The sequence below is a fragment of the Amblyraja radiata genome, chromosome 16 (genome assembly GCF_010909765.2).
Source record: "Amblyraja radiata isolate CabotCenter1 chromosome 16, sAmbRad1.1.pri, whole genome shotgun sequence".
NCBI lineage: Eukaryota > Metazoa > Chordata > Chondrichthyes > Rajiformes > Rajidae > Amblyraja > Amblyraja radiata.
In genome coordinates this window covers 34,130,448-34,149,395 of record NC_045971.1, presented here as the reverse complement: position 1 = coordinate 34,149,395, position 18,948 = coordinate 34,130,448, and the positions used below count along the sequence as shown (strand labels likewise).

Here is an 18,948-nt window from a genome sequence, read left to right as displayed (position 1 = left end):
CTTTAATAATTTTTAAACACATCTGACAATCAGGACATTTATAGAACATAGATCATAGAACAGGAACAGGCCCTTCGGCCCACAATGCCTGTGCTAAACTTGATAACCAACTCTTAAATGCCTGCACATAACCAATACTCCATAATCCATTTATAGATATACACAATTGTCATAATTAGTTAGAAGAAATTAAAATAATAAATAAAATATTAAAAGTAAATAAGTAAATTTGCTTAACTTCAAATGACATCATTTGCAAATCAATAAAAATATAAAAGTTACATAATTTTTAAAAAAATCACTCACAGATCTCTTCAGAGTCTCTGAACCAGATTGCACTCGTGTACCGTCACAGAGGCTGGGGAATATCGGCAGAACAGTGGCGCAGTGGTAGAGTTGCTGCCTCACAGCACCAGAGACCCGGGTTCGATCCTGACTAAGGGTACTCTCCGTACAGAGTTTGTATGTTCTCCTTGTGACCGCGTGGGTTTTCCCTGCGTGCTCCGGTTTCCTCCCACACTCCAAGGACCTACAGGTTTGTAGGTTAATTGGCTTCAGTAAAAGATTGTAAATTGTCCCTAGTGTGTGTAGGATAGTGCTAGTGTACGGGGATCATTGGTCAGCGCGGACTAGATCGGCCGAAGTTTCTGCGCTGTACCTCTCAACAAAACTAAAACTAAAGTAAGAGAGAGTGTTCGTTCCCTAACGGTGCCCAGCGACAGAGGCCAGCGACAGAGGCCAGCGACAGAGGCCAGCGACAGAGGCCAGCGACAGAGGCCAGCGACAGAGGCCAGCGACAGAGGGGAACTGCAGATTAAAAATATCAAAATAAACTTTATTCATAATAAAAAATATCTACAAAATTAGAACTCTGCAAAAATTCTTCCGACATTTTCAGAGGCTAAGGGTCTCGACCAGAAATGTCGCCTATTTCCTTTCTCCAGAGATGTTGTCTGACCCACTGAGTTACTCCAGCTTTTCGTGTCTATCTTTAGTTTAAACCAGCATCTGCAGTTCCTTCCTACATATACACTAATTAGCTTCGTATTTGGTAGTGTTCACAGAAATATCCTTATTCCCGGCACTGTGCCCACTGGTGTGGGCCCCTGAGGTGATATCCCCTCATTTGACGGGCGTCTCCACCACTCCCTACCTACAGTGGCAATTGTCATTCATTCGGTCGCTGGCTCAGAGCATGTCCTACTGAGCACACAGCGAACATGCAGCAGAACCACAGCTGGGAAAGTTTGGTGTGTTTGTGCAAGACTTTCTGCAAAGGTGTTTTGTGTCTGAGCAAGTTTTAACTTCAGCGAGGTTATCTGATCCATGCTTTTGCTAAAAGGGCTGGATTCACTGCCAGTTCACATATATTCACGGGGAAGAACGTCAGATTCTGACATGTTCAGGTCTGAGCTATGTGAGAGCATAACAGAGGCAATGACTTGGAAGGGGAGTGGCAAATGAGCTGTGAAGAATGAGTTTGCTGAGATGATTGAGTGTGCTGCATCAAGGAGGTATGAGGATTAGTGCTGTGCCGTGGCTGCAGCTTAAAGTCCTAATGACTCTTGACAAGGATCACAGCAATTCATTCCTTTCAGGTACTGTCGGTGTATTGTTGTCTGTTGTAGTGTGTGAAGATGTAGATGGCTTTAACACATTTGTTTGTTCAATTTATGGCAAACTATACAACTGTTGAAGGTAGACAAAAAGCTGGAGAAACTCAGTGGGTGAGGCAGCATGTATGTAGCGAAGGAATGGGTGACGTTTCAGGTCGAGACCCTTCTTCAGATTGATGTGGGGGTGGAGGGGGGGGGGTGGGCTCTATAGTTGCTGCCTCAACCACTGAGTTTCTCCAGCTTTTTGTCTACCTTGGATATTTCCAGCATCTGCAGTTCTTTCCTTAAACACACAACTGCTGCCTGTCTGAGACTGGATCGTATAATTGATCAAATTAAAGCTGCTCTTGATGCAAACGTGACCAGAGGAAGATAGAGCAAGTTTTGGGAACCAGTTTATTCCCCCACCCTCTCACTTGCTTCCTGCAGACACCCTTGTATCACTGTCATCTTTTCGTTGAAAATGATGTGTGGAACTGTCTGGCTAATTGTCCAGAAACCAGCACTCTCTTTGTTGCCCCTTGGCCACACAGATCATACAGTTGGAGCTCCGAAATCAGCGCAGTATCAATGTGTCAATGGCAAGACATTGTAAGTTGGGCTACATGCAAGGGCAGCATTTTATATATGGCCTTTCTGACAACTGGAGAAACCTAAACAGCCAGGGAGCTTGGGCTGGTTGCAATCAGCTGCTGCATCTGCTTATGCTCTGTGGCTGATTGACACATTAACCTGCCCGCTTCTGTGGGCTTCAGGCTTACTATTCAGCTGACATGCCAGGTAATCTGCTGTATTTCAAAGAAGGATGGAACAAGCTGACAGAGGAAGTGGTCAAAGCAGGTACAATAACAACATGTAAAAATTATATTGACAGATGCAGAGTAGGAAAGGTTTGGAGGGACATAGATTCAAAGAGAGCAATGGGACTTGCTTAAATTGGCATCTTGGTTGGCATGGACAAGTTGGTCCGAAGGGTCATTTTCTGTTATGCAGAACAGTTTAAATGTGACACCTCCAAGTTTGCAGATGATACAAAGCTGGGTGGCAGTGTGAGCTGCGAGGAGGATGCTATGAGGCTGCAGGGTGACTTGGATGGGTTGGGTGAGTGGGCAGATGCATGGCAGATGCAGTATAATGTGGATAAATCCACTTTGGTGGCAAGAACACGAAGGCAGATTATTATCAGAATGGTCTAGGAAAGAACTGCAGATGTTGGTTTAAATCGAAGAGAGACACAATACACTGGAGCAACTCAGCGGGCCAGGCAGTAACTCTGGAGAGAAGGAATGGGTAACGTTTCAGGTCGAGACCCTGAATCGTGACAGATTAGGAAAAGGGGAGGTGCAATGAGCCCTGGGTGTCCTTGTACACCAGTCACTGGAAGTAAGCATGCAGGTACAGCAGGCTGTGAAGAAAGCAAATGGCATGTTGGCCTTCATAACGAGAGGAGTTGAGTAAAGGAGCAAGGAGGTCCTACTGCAGTTGTACAGAACCCTGGTGAGACAGACTACACCTAGAGTAATGGGTGCAATTTTGGTCTACTAATTTGAGGAAGGACATTCTTGCTATTGAGGCAGTTTAGCGTAGGTTCACAAGGTTAATTTCCGGGATGGCAGGACTGACATATGATGAAAGAATGGATCGACTGGGCTTGTATTCACTGGAATTTGGAAGGATGAGAGGGTATCTTATAGAAACATATAAAATTCTTAATGGATTGGATAGGCCAGATGCAGGAAAAATGTTCCTGGTGTTGGTGGATTCCAGAACCAAGGGTCACAGTTTAAGAATAAGGGGTAGGTTATTTACGACTGATGTGAGGAAACACTTTTTCACCCAAAGAGTTGTGAATCTGTGGAATTCTCTGCCACAGAAGGCAGTGGAGGCTAATTCACTGGATGTTTTGAAGAGAGAGTTAGGGCTCTTAGGGCTAATGGAATCAAGAGATATGGGGAGAAAGCAGGAACAGGGTACTGATTTTGGATGATCAGCCATGATCATATTGAATGGCGGTGCTGGCTTAAAGGGCCGAATGGCCTACTCCTGCACCCATTGTCAATGTTTCTATACAGCAGTGCTCCACTGCAGGGTGGGTACAGTGGACATTGTCCAGTTAGAAAATGATGTTTACTTTCTGTGGCCAACTGCAAAACTATATAATGAGGCATGTGTAGAGAATGCTTTTTCCCCATATCCCTTGATTCCTTTAGCCCTAAGAGCGAAATCTAACTCTCTTGAAAACATCCAGTGAATTGGCCTCCACTGCCTTCTGTGGCATAGAATTCCACAGATTTCAGTCTCACCTCCCTTCACCATCGAGTCCCCAGGTCTGAGAATACAGGCCTGTTCCTGTAGGCCGCAGAGGGAGGGATATCTGTGGACACAAAGAACTGCAGATGTTGATTTGCAAAAAAAGACACAAAGTGCTGGAGTAACCCAGAGGGTCAGGCAGTAATTCTGGAGAAGGAGGAATGGATAGGATAGAGATCATCCTGGTCAGTAACCCCCATCACAAATATCCCCTGTTTTTCCCTGAGTGAGTATGGATAAGGGGAATTCTAATATCAGACAGGAATGTCACGTTTACACTATCTGCAGCAAGGGCAGCATTTGTTTCCACTTGTGAGCAACATGTCAGAGCAGACTGCTGCAAAACAACGTCAACAAACTCACTGAACAAATTGTGAAATTAAATTCCTGTCCTCTTACGCTCCCTGCCTCCTCCCTTAAGCTGCCATGCCTGCTGAGGCATGGCATTCCTAGATCTCTTTTGCAAATTTCTGCGAGTTGTTGCCTTACAGCGCCAGAGACCCGGGTTCGATCCTGACCACGGGTGCTGTCTATACGGAGCTTGTACGTTCTCCCTGTGACCTGCGTGGGTTTTCTCCAGGGTCACTGGATTCCTTGCATACTCCAAAGACATACAGGTTTGCAGGTCAAGTGGCTTGGTAATATTGTAAATTTTCCCTAGTGTGTGTCGGATAGTGTTAGTGTGGGCCGAATGACTTGTTTCCGCACTGTATCTCTTAACTAAACTTAACTAAACTAAACTAAACTTGAAACAGGTTGACAAAGAGTTCAGAATTAAGACCAATATACCCATGGGTTGTGAAATTTAGCCCAGACGTTGATCTGAACTCAGGTTTCAATTAAAATTGAAATTCTAATATTGGACAGAAATGTCACATTTGCACTATGTCCATGTGGTTTGTGTTTACCCAAAAAGGCAAGGATTACTGGTCTTAACGACGCAGGCCTGTCGCACTGACCTCTGTAATCATGAAGACCCTTGAAAGGCTTGTGCTGGCTAAGCTGAAAAATATCACAAACCTCCTGCTGGACCCACTGCAGTTTGCATATCGGGCCAATAGATCTGTGGATGATGCAGTCAACCTGGGCCTGCACTTCATCCTCCAGCACCTAGACCGCCAGGGAACCTATGCGAGGATTTTGTTTGTTGATTTTAGCTCTGCATTCAACACCATTGTGCCAGAGCTACTACACTCCAAACTTTCCAAGTTGACTATGCTTGAACCACTCTGTCGGGAAGCAGCATGTGAGGCTGGGAAAGCACATCTCGGACCTGCAGACCCTCAGCATAGGAGCACCGCAAGGCTGCGTACTCTCCCCTCTCCCCTACTCTCTCTACACCAATGACTGCACCTCCACGTACTCCTCTGTCAAGCTTCTCAAGTTTGTGGACGACACAACTCTGATTGGACTGATCCAGGATGGGGAGTAATCTGCCTACAGACAGGAAGTGTCACAGCTGGCGTCCTGGTGCCATCGCAACAACCTGGAGCTCAATGCTCTTAAGACAGTGGAATTGATAGTAGACTTTAGGAGAGCTCCCCCTCCCCTCACCACACTCACCATCAACAACACCACAGTCACATCTGTGGAGTATTTTAAGTTCCTGGGAACCATCATCTCCAAGGACCTTAAGTGTGGGGCTACCATTGACTCCACAGTCAAAAAGGCACAACAGAGGATGTACTTCCTGCGGCAGCTGAGGAAGTACAATCTGACACAGGCAATGATGGTCCAATTCTACACGGCCATCGTAGAGTCTGTGCTCACCTTCTCCATCATGGTCTGGTTTGGCTCAGCCACCAAGCACATCCAGAGGCTGCAGCGAATTGGCTGCAACTTTCCCTCCATTGACAAACTGTACACTGCAAGGGCAAGGAGGCGAGCGGGCATCTCTGACCCCTCTCATCCTGGCCACAAACTCTTTGAATCACTTTCCTCTGGAAGGCGTCTCCGGACTGTCAAAGCTGCCACAGCCAGACATAAAAACAGCTTTTTTTCCCAGGAGTAGTAGCTCTACTCAATAACCAAAAATCTGTGGCCTCCTTTTGCTCTGGTATTTTATTTTATTCACATGTTTAATCAATAATGTTTTATTATTAATATTTAATGTTTTATGTGCCAATCCTAACTGTCACTGTATGTCATGTTGTCACTTGGGGGCGGAGCACCAAGGCAAATTCCTTGTATGTGAATACTTGGCCAATAACCTTCTTCATAAACTTCATCTGGTTTGTGTTTGGGTCCCGACCTGAAACATCACCTGTCCATGTTCTTCAGAGCTCCTCCCTGAACCACAGAGTTGCTCCAACACATGGTGCCATTTTGTATCAATTTAAATTGTCTTCCTCCTTACAGATGCAGGTCCACTGCACAACTGGCTGGTCTGACAGCTGCTGGTCTGGCCCTCTCAGAAGTCCCCCCGAAAATGTGGCGCCTTGGCTGGGCGAGGCGGTCGATCTTGACCTCATGTGGTCGCCCACTCTGATCAGCGGGTTGAATTTGCCCCCTGCAGCCGGGGCTCTGGAACTCCGGCCCAGCTGGAGCCAGCAGATCCATTCCCACATCCGACTTCCGTGGCCAACTTTACAGGCCAGTATCCCCGCCCCCCCCCCCCCCCCCCAAGGCCGTGACGTCTGTTGCTCCTCAAAGTGGACAATACGGCATGGCTCTAAAACCAAGGGTGGCGGACAACATTGGTGGTGGATCTGTTCCCCTTGCACTGTTACGCCATCTCATGTCCTGAAATCTATAAAATAAGCTAAATAGTCTTGGATTGTGGCTAACCAATCTTCAAATGTCTTCCACTTTATCAGTCATGCAATAGTTAATGTAACCATTGTATTTTCAGTTCCAGGAACAAACGAAACAACGTCCTCAATCGCTGCCCAACTCACAAGTACCTCTCACGGCAGTGGAAACACCATCACACGTTGTACATCTTGCTGCCCAGGGGGAGAAGCTGGAGCCTGAGACCATGGCAGCTCTGCCATTCACCAGCATCCAGGGCAGCTGGGAAGGAGCCAATGAGGAGAATGGAGGGATGGCCAAGGACATTAAGGGAATATTGAGAACACAGAGTCTTGATGAGCAGAGAGATGGACGTCTGGAGTGTTGCAATCTGTGGGAACGGCCTGGGGAACGTGTGGCCAGCGTAATGGCAGAGAGCAGCTCTGTTCCAATTGCTCTGTGCGAGGCAGGGAAGGAGCAACAGTACGCTGGCATGGCTGGGACATCCAATGAGATACAGATCGCAAGCCTTGCTGGGGCATCCAATGAGATACAGATCGCAATCCTTGCTGGGGCAACCAATGAGATACAGATCACGGGCCTCACTGGGGCAACCAATGAGACACAGATCACGGGCCTCACTGAGGCAACCAATGAGACACAGATCACGGGCCACACTGGGGCAACCAATGAGACACAGATCACGGGCCTCACTGGGGCAACCAATGAGATCCAGATCGCGGGTTTCACTGGGGCAACCAATGAGACACAGATCACGGGCCTCACTGGGGCAACCAATGAGATCCAGATCGCGGGTTTCACTGGGATATCCAATGAGATACAGAACACAGGCGTGGCTGGGACATCCGAGGAGCCGCAGGGAATGGGAGATGAAAGGAGACCAATTGAGAAAGATCTCTCAGAGGAACAAAATTCCAGTGAACCACTGGAAGTCCACGATAGGAGAGAAGCAGTGGGCAAGTATAATGATTTATTTGCTTATTCCTTTACTATTTTAATGCTGATTAATTTTTGGAGTCATAGAATGATGGAGTGAATGACACGGAAACAGGCCCTTTGGCCCACTGAGTCCATGCTGTCCATCATTTGTACATTTGTATCAATCCTACATTCATTGTATAGTGCCAATTGACCTGGCTTAGTTTGGAATGTGCTGTTATCACCCACCCACTCACCACCCATCCATTGACCAATTTCCCTCCTGAGATAAATAAAGTTCCATCGTATCGTATCGTATAACTTCTTGACCTGCATAAGCCTTCTGGTGAAGCACTTCCCTTCATCATTCTTTGTAACCTATTTCCACACATGCCCATTAACACTGCCTGCTTCTCTCAGCAGCCACCTACACTAGTGGTAAATCACAGTGGCCATGAGCCTAGTAGCCAATATGACTTGGAGGGAGTGTGGAGAACTCTTCAGGAAACCCATGTGGCCATGGGGAAAACACGTAAATTCCACACAGAACACCTGAGGTCAAGATTGAACAGTGTGGACACAAAAAGCAGGAGTACCTCAGCAGTTCAGGCAGCATCTCTGGAGAGAAGGAATGGGTGACTTTTCGGATCGAGACCCTTTTTCAGCTTCTTCAGTCTGAGTTACTCCAGCTTTATGTGTCTATTTTTGGCTTAAACCAGCTTTTGCAGTTCCTTCCTACACATTGAACAGTGTACTATGTTTACATATTCCATTGTGCTGCTGCAAATAATAATTAAACATAGAAACATAGAAAATAGGTGCAGGAGGAGGCCATTCAGCCCTTCAAGCCAGCACCGCCATTCATTGTGATCATGGCTGATCGTCCCCTATCAATAACCCGTGCCTGCGTTCTCCCCATATCCCTTGATTCCACTAGCCCCTAGAGCTCTATCTAACTTTCTCTTGAATCCATCCAGTGACTTAGCCTCCTCTGTCCTCTGTGGCAGGGAATTCCATAAATTCACAACTCTCTGGGTGAATAAGTTTTTTCTCATCTCAGTCTTAAATGACCTCCCCTTTATTCTAAGACTGTGGACCCTGGTTCTGGACTCGTCCAACATTGGGAACATTTTTCCTGCATAGACATAGACATAGACATAGACATAGAAATTAGGTGCAGGAGTAGGCCATTCGGCCCTTTGAGCCTGCACCGCCATTCAATATGATCATGGCTGATCATCCAACTTAGTATCCTGTACCTGCCTTCTCTCCATACCCCCTGATCCCTTTAGCCACAAGGGCCACATCTAACTCCCTCTTAAATATAGCCAATGAACTGGCCTCAACTACCTTCTGTGGCAGAGAATTCCAGAGATTCACCACTCTCTGTGTGAAAAATGTTTTTCTCATCTCAGTCCTAAAAGATTTCCCCCTTATCCTTAAACTGTGACCCCTTGTTCTGGACTTCCCCAACATCGGGAACAATCTTCCTGCATCTAGCCTGTCCAATCCCTTAAGAATTTTGTAAGTTTTTATAAGATCCCCCCTCAGTCTTCTAAATTCTAGCGAGTACAAGCCGAGTCTATCAAGTCTTTCTTCATATGAAAGTCCTGACATGCCAGGAATCAGTCTGGTGAACTTTCTCTGTACTCCCTCTATGGCAAGAATGACTTTGCTCAGATTAGGAGACCAAAACTGTACGCAATACTCCAGGTGTGGTCTGACCAAGACACTGTACAACTGCAGTAGAACCTCCCTGCTCCTATACTCAAATCCTTTTGCTATGAATGCTAACATCTAGCTTGTCCAGTCCTTTTATAATTTTATATGTTTCCATAAGTTTGCTCCTCATCCTTCTAAACTCCAGTGAATACAAGCCTAGTCTTTTTAATATTTCCTCATATGACAGTCCCGCCATCCCAGGGATCAATCTCACGAACCTACGCTGCACTGCTTCAATCACAAGGATGTCCTTCCTCAAATTAGGAGACCAAAACTGTACACAATACTCCAGATGTGGTCTCACCAGAGCCCTATACAACTGCAGAAGAACCTCTTTACTCCTATACTGCAATCCTCTTGTTATGAAGGCCAACATTCCATTAGCTTTCTTCACTGCCTACTGTACCTGTAAGCCAACTTTCAGTGAATCCAAATCATTGCATTGTTCTATCTGGGACATGTGAGAATAAAACACTCTTGACTCTTGGAGCACAGTTGGAGCTGCAGCAATTTACAGTATGTCCAAGAACTGCTGGGCTCTGGTGTGGAGGGAAACCGATGGCAGGTAGGCTCTCTCTGCCTGGGCTGTGTTTGGTCTTCGAGCTTGGGTTGGGGAGGAGTGAATATATTGAGGCTTCTGATGGTGTTTTCATAGTTAGCAAGGACTGAATGTGACGGGCTTCATTCCAAAGTCAAAGTCAAAGTCAATTTTATTCGTCACATACACCCGAAGGCACAGTGAAATGAATTTGCCAGCAACGGTACAATTAAAAAGAACACACAACACACAATAAGATTTAACATAAACATCCACCACAGGGATCCCCAGCGAGGGATCCCAGGCTCCGGATGGTAAGTCCATGTCCCGCCCGCGGCTAGAAGCTCCGCAGACCACAGCCCCATGATGCCAGTCACCAGGCCACTGATTGGAGCACTCCTCTCTGGCGACCCCCGGCAAGTGTTCGCCCCCGCTCCGCGATGGAAAGTCCACGCTGCGCCTGCTGCTGAAGCTCCGCCCCGACTCCCGGAAAGGCCGCTCCAATCCAAGGTGTTAGGCCGCGAGTGAGGCGACATGGAAAAAGTCGCCTCTCCATGGAGGAGGCGACCGAAAACGGTTTCTTCCTTTTCCCTTCCCTCTTGTCGTATGGACCGAAACAGAACAATGACATGCTTAAGATAGACACAAAGTGCTGGAGTAACTCAGCGGGTCAGGGAGCATCTTTGGTGAAAAGGATGGGTGACGTTTCAGGTCGAGACCCTTCATCTTACTTGCAGCAGCATAACAAGCCTGTAAACACAGTGGTCATGAATAATATAATAAGCAAGCAAAAAGTATATTAATAAATAAAAAAGCAATATTAGTGTAAATCAAAACAAAAGCCCGAAGTCCTTAGTGCAACCAAGACCAGAGTCTGAAGAAGGGTCCCGACTTGAAATATTACCCATCCATTTTCTCCAGAGATGCTGCCTGACAAACTGAGTTACTCCATTACACTGTGTCCATCTTCAAGACAGTTAATAGTTTGGAGTTTTCTTGGTGCAGGGAAGAAGCTGTTCCTGAACCTGGAGGTCAACGTTGTGCAAATCCACCAGCAGGGAACACTGAGCTCAGGCCAACTCCACACACGAATGAGAGCTAGCGCCATAGGAGCGGCCCAGTGGCGTAGCAGTATAGTTGCTGCCTTTGAGCGGCAGGCTTTGATCTTGGGTATTCTGTTCAATATTATCTGCAGCCTCTCCAAAGCCTCCACATCTTTCCTGTAATGTGGCATTCAGCACCGCACACAGCACTCCAAATGTGACCAAACCAATGTCCTCTAAAGTTGCAACATGACTTCCTGACATACTCAATGCCCAAACTAATGAAGGCCTTCTTTACCACTACCTACTTGTGTTTCCATTTTTGGAGAGCTATATACTTGGACCCGAAGATCCAACTGCACATTGATGTTGTTCAGAGTCTTATCATTATCTATATACTTTTCTCTTACATTTGTTTCCTGCAGGTTTGGAGGGATGTGGACCAAATTCTGGCAGGTGGGACTAGTGTAGTTTAGATATGTTGGCCGGTATGGGCAAGTTGGGCTGAAGGGCCTGTTTCCACACTGTATCACTCGATGACTCTATGACTCTATTTGACCTACCAAAGTGCAACACCTCACACGCGCTCTGATTCACCTCCATCTGCTATTTCTCCACCTATTTATTTCGCTGATCGATATCCCGCTGTATACCTCATTACTGTCCATAACTCCTTACATTTTGGTGTCGGCTGCAAACTTACTAACCAATCCATCCACATTTATGTTCAAAGTGAGACACAAAGTAACTCGGTGGATCAGGCAGCATCTCTGGAGAACATGGATGTGTGATGTCTTAAGCGGGACCCTTCTTCAGACTGATTGTAGTGGGGGAGGACTGGAAGTGAAAAAATACCAGGTCAAATCAGGGCCGCAACAGATGACCTTGGGCAAGGAGATTCCCTGATAGGCCATTTGTTGGCCAAGGATGGAAAGGGGATAACTCCCCTTTCCTGGAGATCCAATGGTTGCCTCGCCACAGTGTGTCTCGTCCCTTCCTTCTTTGTTGTTTGATAGTATGTGCTAAATGTATCTTTTAATGTTCTTTAGCTTATTTTATGTGGGGGGTGGGGGAGGAGGTTTGGGGGAAACTTTTTCTTAATCTCTTACCTTGATGGAGATGCAATATTTTTACCATATCGTATCTCCATCGGCACTGCGGCCAAACATCGAGGAGTTGGAGGCCACTGCTGGAGGCTGACTTCGAGAGCTCCAACCGCGTGAGCCTGCAGGACTTAACTTTGCATAGCTTACGATCCCTGTCCTCTCCAATAGTATCATGCCCTGAAGGACAGTCGGTGTCCCTGGACAGAGGTGAGGGAAGAGGTAAAGGGACAGGTGAGGGAACCGAGAGATATGTAAAAGTACCTAGAACAAATTAATGAAAGATATATGCAAAAAGATAGATTAAAGCCAGCAACGATGATCAAGGAAAGGTGGAGCCCACAATGGCCCATTGTTATCTGTGGGGAAGGTGATAACAAGTAATACAAACAGTGAAACTCAGCAGGACGACAGTGAAACTAGTACGACGGCTATGGTGGAGGAGGGACAGAGAAAGGGGGGGGGATGCAAGGGTTATGAAGTTAGAGGAATCAATCTTCATACTGCTAGGTTGAAAGCTGCCCTCGCAAAATATGAGTTGTTGCATAGATGTTGCAATGTTACTCTTTTCATGTGAAGTTCAAACCTACAGCACGTCTTGTGAGTGTGTTAACAACCACTCGCTTTCTTCAGAAACGAACCACTTCATTTACTCCTACCAGCAAAAGTAGGTATAAAAGTCATTGCAATTACGACAGATGGCACAATGGGCTAAGTGTTCGGCTGGCGACCGGAAGGTAGCCGGTTTGAATCTCGCTTGGAGTGCATACTGTCGTTGTGTCCTTGGGCAAGACACTTCACCCACCTTTGCCTGTGTGTGAATGTGTGTGAATGATTGGTGGTGGTCGGAGGGGCCGTAGGCGCAGATTAGCAGCCACGCTTCCGTCAGTCTGCCCCAGGGCAGCTGTGGTTACAGAAGTAGCTCACCACCACCGAGTGTGACTGAGGAATGTATGAATAATGCGATGTAAAGCACCTTGAGTATTCCAGAAAGGCGCTATATAAATCCCATCCATTATGATATAATGTAAGGAACAATCGGGCAGAACAGCAGATGGAGATTTCTTGGGATGGCATGAATTTGAGTTGAATTTTTCCTCATGTTAAATTATTTTGTCAGTTTGAGCTTGGAGAAAAACAAGACAGGGCACCTCTTCCTAATGGCATTTCAGAGAATTCAAGAAAGCAAGAAGATAGGAGCAGGAACAGGCCACTCGGCCCCTTAAGACCATCTCACCATTCAACATGACCATGGCCCATCTGCTCCAGACCTCATCTCCTTTTCTGTGTCAGTTCCCCTTCGTCTTCAATTCCCTGATGGTTCAAAACTTGATCTACCTCCTCAATTAGTACGCGCAGTGATCCAATCTCCAGATTTCTTCTGGGTAGAGATCTTGCTGCTAAAGAGCATTTGGCCATTGACATCAGTTGAAGACTGATCCAGACTCAGTTTCCAATGGTCTGACAACCTTACTACTATCTTAGCTTTGCTTTGTGAACATTGCTTCCAGTGGGGCGGGGGTGGGGGCGGGAGCAGGGGGGAAGATAAGAAGAGCTTTGAAATTAAAATGAAACAATAAATGGAAAGATTGCCAACTTCATTATATATTTGTTTCAACATCCGCTGTTTACTTGCTGACCTTCCTGTTGTTATTGTTCGAATGTAAACAACGCTCTGATCTAAACAATATCATATAATATCAATATAATGATGTCAATGATAATGATGATAATAATAATAATTATGTTTTAATACAATATCTTAATTATCACAGCAATTGAAAAATTGGAGCCGTTGCCACAGGACATTTTTGTGACGCCACCATCCTCACCTCCATGGCAACAGGCAGAGAGCAAACACTCTCCACTGTGGCAACAGGCCAATGGGAAGTCCTCACCGCCGTGGCAACAGTCCAATGACCAGGCCTTGCTACCATGCTCTTCCGCATCGTCACAGCAACAGGCTGATACCCAACTTGCTCCACAGGGTCAAATCCAAATGGAAGAGAAGTGCCCCCCGGATCAGTTACTGGATGAGGACAATGGGGAAGAAACATCAATCAAACTTGGAACATCTCTTAGAGATAGGTACGCATGTTTTGAGATCAGACCCATCTCTCAGTTACTCTCTAATCTTCTTCCTCATTTATCTCTTTTTTTTAAATCTCAGAACATAAGTAAGATTGTGTTTGGCACTGAAGGTCAGGGATAAATGTCTAGACACATGTTCCAAACTGGCAAGGGTTGGGCAGTCATATGCTTAAAACCATTGGGTATTTTTAAAGTGGCGATTGATGGGTTCTAGATTAGTATGGATGTTAAAGGTTATGCGGAGAAAGCAAGACAATGGTGTTGATATCTGCCATGATTGAATGGTGGAGCAGACTCAATGGGCCAAATGGTCTCATTCTACTCCTATGACATGATCATGAGGTTTTATAAGCGGTAGATCATTTATGAGCAGAATGGGGAGATTTACTCAAAGTGAATCTTTGAAATCTCCAACCTTGGATATATCTGTGGGACATAGAACAGTGCAGCACAAGAACCAACCGCTCAGCCCACAATGATGCCAAGACCATCTCTTATAAGCCTATGAAAGAAAGAAGAAAGAACTCTTACAAGACTACACTTGATTCAGGTCCCTCTATTCTCTGCATATCCATGTGCCTGTCTAAAAGTCTATAAAATGCCACTATCGTATCTGCCTCCACCACCACCCCTGACAGCACGTTCCAGGCACCCACCACCACCCCTGACAGCACGTTCCAGGCACCCACCACCACCCCTGACAGCACGTTCCAGGTACCCACCACCACCCCTGACAGCACGTTCCAGGCACCCATCACTCTCTGTGTAAAAAGAAAACCGATCCCACAACTCTCCTCTAAACTTTGGCATTTGCACCTTAAAGTCATGCCCTCTAACCGTTGGCATTCCCACCCTGGGGAAAAAGGTTCTGACTGTCTCCCCTATCTATGCCTGTCATAATTTTTTATACTTTCCTCAACCTCTGGTGTTCTAGAGAAAACAATCCAAGTCTGCTCAACCTCTTCCAGTAGCTAGAATTCTCTAATCCAGGCTTCAAAATACAATGTAGAAACTGGTTTATACCAAAGATAGACACAAGGTGTTGGAGGAACTCAGCGGGTCAGGCAGCAGCATCTCTGGAGAAAAAGGATGGGTGATGTTTCGGGTTGGGACTCTTCTTCACACTGAAATTATGGGGTGGTTGGGGGGAGGTGATAAGATGGAGGTAAGAAAAGTCCTGGACCAAACAGAGCCAGTCATAAATAACCATATAACCATATAACAATTACAGCACGGAAACAGGCCATCTCGGCCCTACAAGTCCGTGCCGAACAACTTTTTACCCTTAGTCCCACCTGCCTGAACTCATACCATAACCCTCCATTCCCTTCTCATCCATATGCCTATCCAATTTATTTTTAAATGATACCAACGAACCTGCCTCCACCACTTCCACTGGAAGCTCATTCCACACTGCTACCACTCTCTGAGTAAAGAAGTTCCCCCTCATGTTACCCCTAAACTTCTGTCCCTTAATTCTGAAGTTATGTCCTCTTGTTTGAATCTTCCCTATTCTCAAAGGGAAAAGCTGGTCCACATCAACTCTGTCTATCCCTCTCATCATTTTAAAGACCTCTATCAAGTCCCCCCTTAACCTTCTGCGCTCCAGAGAATAAAGACCTAACTTATTCAACCTTTCTCTGTAACTTAGTTGTTGAAACCCAGGCAACATTCTAGTAAATCTCCTCTGTACTCTCTCTATTTTGTTGACATCCTTCCTATAATTGGGCGACCAAAATTGTACACCATACTCCAGATTTGGTCTCACCAATGCCTTGTACAATTTTAACATTACATCCCAGCTTCTATACTCAATGCTCTGATTTATAAAGGCTAGCATACCAAAAGCTTTCTTTACCACCCTATCTATATGAGATTCCACCTTCAAGGAACTATGCACGGTTATTCCCAGATCCCTCTGTTCAACTGTATTCTTCAATTCCCTACCATTTACCATGTACGTCCTATTTTGATTTGTCCTGCCAAGGTGTAGCACCTCACATTTATCAGCATTAAACTCCATCTGCCATCTTTCAGCCCATTCTTCCAAATGGCCTAAATCACTCTGTAGACATTGGAAATTCTCTTCATTATCCACAACACCCCTTATCTTGGTATCGTCTGCATACTTACTAATCCAATTTACCACACCTTCATCCAGATCATTGATGTACATGACAAACAACAAAGGACCCAACACCGATCCCTGAGGCACCCCACTAGTCACCTGCCTCCAACCCGACAAACAACCATCCACCATTACCCTCTGGCTTCCCCCATTCAGCCACTGTTGAATCCATCTTGCTACTCCTGCATTTATACCCAACAGTTGAACCTTCTTAACCAACCTCCCATGTGGAACCTTGTCAAAGGCCTTACTAAAGTCCATATAGACAACATCCACTGCTTTACCCTCGTCAATTTCCCTAGTAACCTCTTCAAAAAATTCAAGAAGATTAGTCAAACATGACCTTCCAGGCACAAATCCATGCTGACTGTTCCTAATCAGACCCTGTTTATCCAGATGCTTATATGCTGTAGAAACCCTTTGGATTTACTTTCACCTTACTTGCCAAAGCAATCTCATGTCTTCTTTTAGCTTTTCTAATTTATTTCTTAAGATTCTTTTTACATTCCTTATACTCCTCAAGCACCTCATTTACTTCATGCTGCCTATAATTATTGTAGATCTCCCTCTTTTTCCGAACAAGATGTCCAATTTCCCTTGAAAACTAGGGCTCTTTCCAATTTTTACTGTTTCCTTTCAACCGAACAGGAACATAAAGATTCTGTACTCTTAAAATGTCCCCTTTAAATGTCCTCCATTTCTCTTCTACATCCTTCCCATAAAACAAAATGTCCTAGTTCACTCCTTTTAAATCATTTCGCATCTCATCAAAGTTAGCCTTTCTCCAATCAAAAATCTCAACCTTAGGTCCAGTTCTGACCCTCTCCATAATTATATTGAAACTAATGGTATTGTGATCACTGGACCCGAAGTGCTCCCAAACGCATACCTCCGCCACCTGTCCCATCTCATTTCCTAACAGGAGGTCCAACACTGCCCCTCCTCCAGTAGGTACCTCTATGTATTGCTGCAAAAAACTATCCTGCACACATTTTACAAACTCCAAACCATCCAGCCCATTTACCGAATGTGTTTCCCAGTCTATGTGTGGAAAGTTGAAATCTCCCACAATCACTACTTTGTGCTTACTAGTAATATCTGCTATCTCCTTACATATTTGCTCTTCCAATTCTCGATCCCCATTTGGCGGTCTATAATACACCCCTATAAGTGTTGCTACACCTTTCCCACTTCTCAGTTCCACCCAAATAGCCTCCCTAGATGAGCCCTCCAATCTATCCTGCCAAAGCACTGCTGTAATATCTTCCCTGACTAGCAAAGCAACACCTCCACCTCTTGCCCCTCCAATTCTATCACACCTGAAGCAACGAAATCCTGGAATATTTAGTTTCCAATCACAGCCCTCCTGCAACCATGTTTCACTGATCGCCACAACATCATACTTCCAGGTGTCTATCCAGACTCTAAGCTCATCCACCTTTCTTACAATGCTCCTAGCATTAAAATATGCACATTTAAGAAACCCACCGCCTCTTCTTCTCTGTTTATTTCCTTTTTTTTCTTTCTCCTCTTGTGTCCGAGTGCTTCCCTTTTCTGCTTCCTGCCTCCCATTCTGTCTACTAGCTTTCTCTTTTTGAGTCCCTCGCCCCAACCATTCTAGTTTAAAGTCTCCCCAGTAGCCTTTGCAAATTTCCCCGCTAGGATATTGGTCCCCCTCGGGTTCAAGTGCAACCCATCCTTTCTGTACAGGTCCCACCTTCCCCAAAAGAAGTCCCAATGATCCAGAAACTTGAATCCCTGCCCTCTGCACCAGTCTTTCAGCCACGCATTTATCCTGAGGCAGGGTGATTATTGGCTAAGGAAGGTGTGATCTCAAGACAAACTATGTGGAGATTGGTCCTGGACTTTTCTCGCCTCCAGCTCTTCACCTAACCCCCCACCTCCTACTTTCAATCTGAAGAAGGCTCCTGACCTGAAATATCACCCATCCTTTTTCTCCAGAGATGCTGCCTGACCCGCTGAGTTTGTCCAGCACTTTGTTTCTATTAAGATACATTCACTGACTGTGTTCTAAACTATGATTGACGGATGCTCGGACATTGAGTTGGGGGTAGGAGGATCCATTGGCCCCCTCTTGGACCTGCTCCAACATTCAACAAGATCACAGAGGTTCTTCCACCAACATCATCCTCCTGCACTTTGATAACATGAATGCCCAGAAATCACTCTCCCTTGAAATCAAAGTCAATGACTGGTCTTCCACAAGTGCCAGCATCACAAATTATAAAGATTTATACTTTGGAGTAAAACAAATTCTCTTCACTTTTCACCTAAATGGTCCACCCCTTGTTTTCAGACTGAATCCTATCATAGATTTGACTAGAAATTCACCCTGGTCTTTGCTATCCAACACACTCAGTGGTGGGGGCACTATGTTGTAATCTGTCTCTGAAGGTTAGTCCAGTCACTTCCTGGCACTAAGTCTCATTGTTTAGTTAATTATTATTAACGTATTAGTAATGAGGATCAAAAATCTCGTGTTATTGTGAAAATCCGCCAGGTTCATGGAGCCCTTCAGGGTTGGACATTTTCCACACCTCCCTTGTTTGGTTCATATGTGATCCTGGACCCATTGATGCCATCAAATTGGTCTAGCTGGCCACTTACACCAAGGGCAATTAATGATGGGCAATAAATGGTGATACAGTGGTGCAGCTTGTAGACCTGCTATCTCTCAGATTGATCCTGACCTTAGATGCTGTCTGTG

The 18,948-nt window shown here is 45.5% G+C and overlaps 1 protein-coding gene across 1 annotated transcript in view; it reads left to right on the top strand.

Annotated features, from left to right (window-relative positions):
• The window catches only part of LOC116982112 (supervillin-like), a 199,414-nt gene that overhangs the window by 77,852 nt on the left and 102,614 nt on the right, over positions 1 to 18,948 (top strand). The window contains exons 8-10 of the mRNA XM_033035437.1: positions 6,778 to 7,301; positions 7,515 to 7,633; positions 13,777 to 14,089. Coding sequence (XP_032891328.1) covers positions 6,778 to 7,301; positions 7,515 to 7,633; positions 13,777 to 14,089 — 956 coding nt within the window. The remainder of the gene's footprint in view (positions 1 to 6,777; positions 7,302 to 7,514; positions 7,634 to 13,776; positions 14,090 to 18,948) is intronic.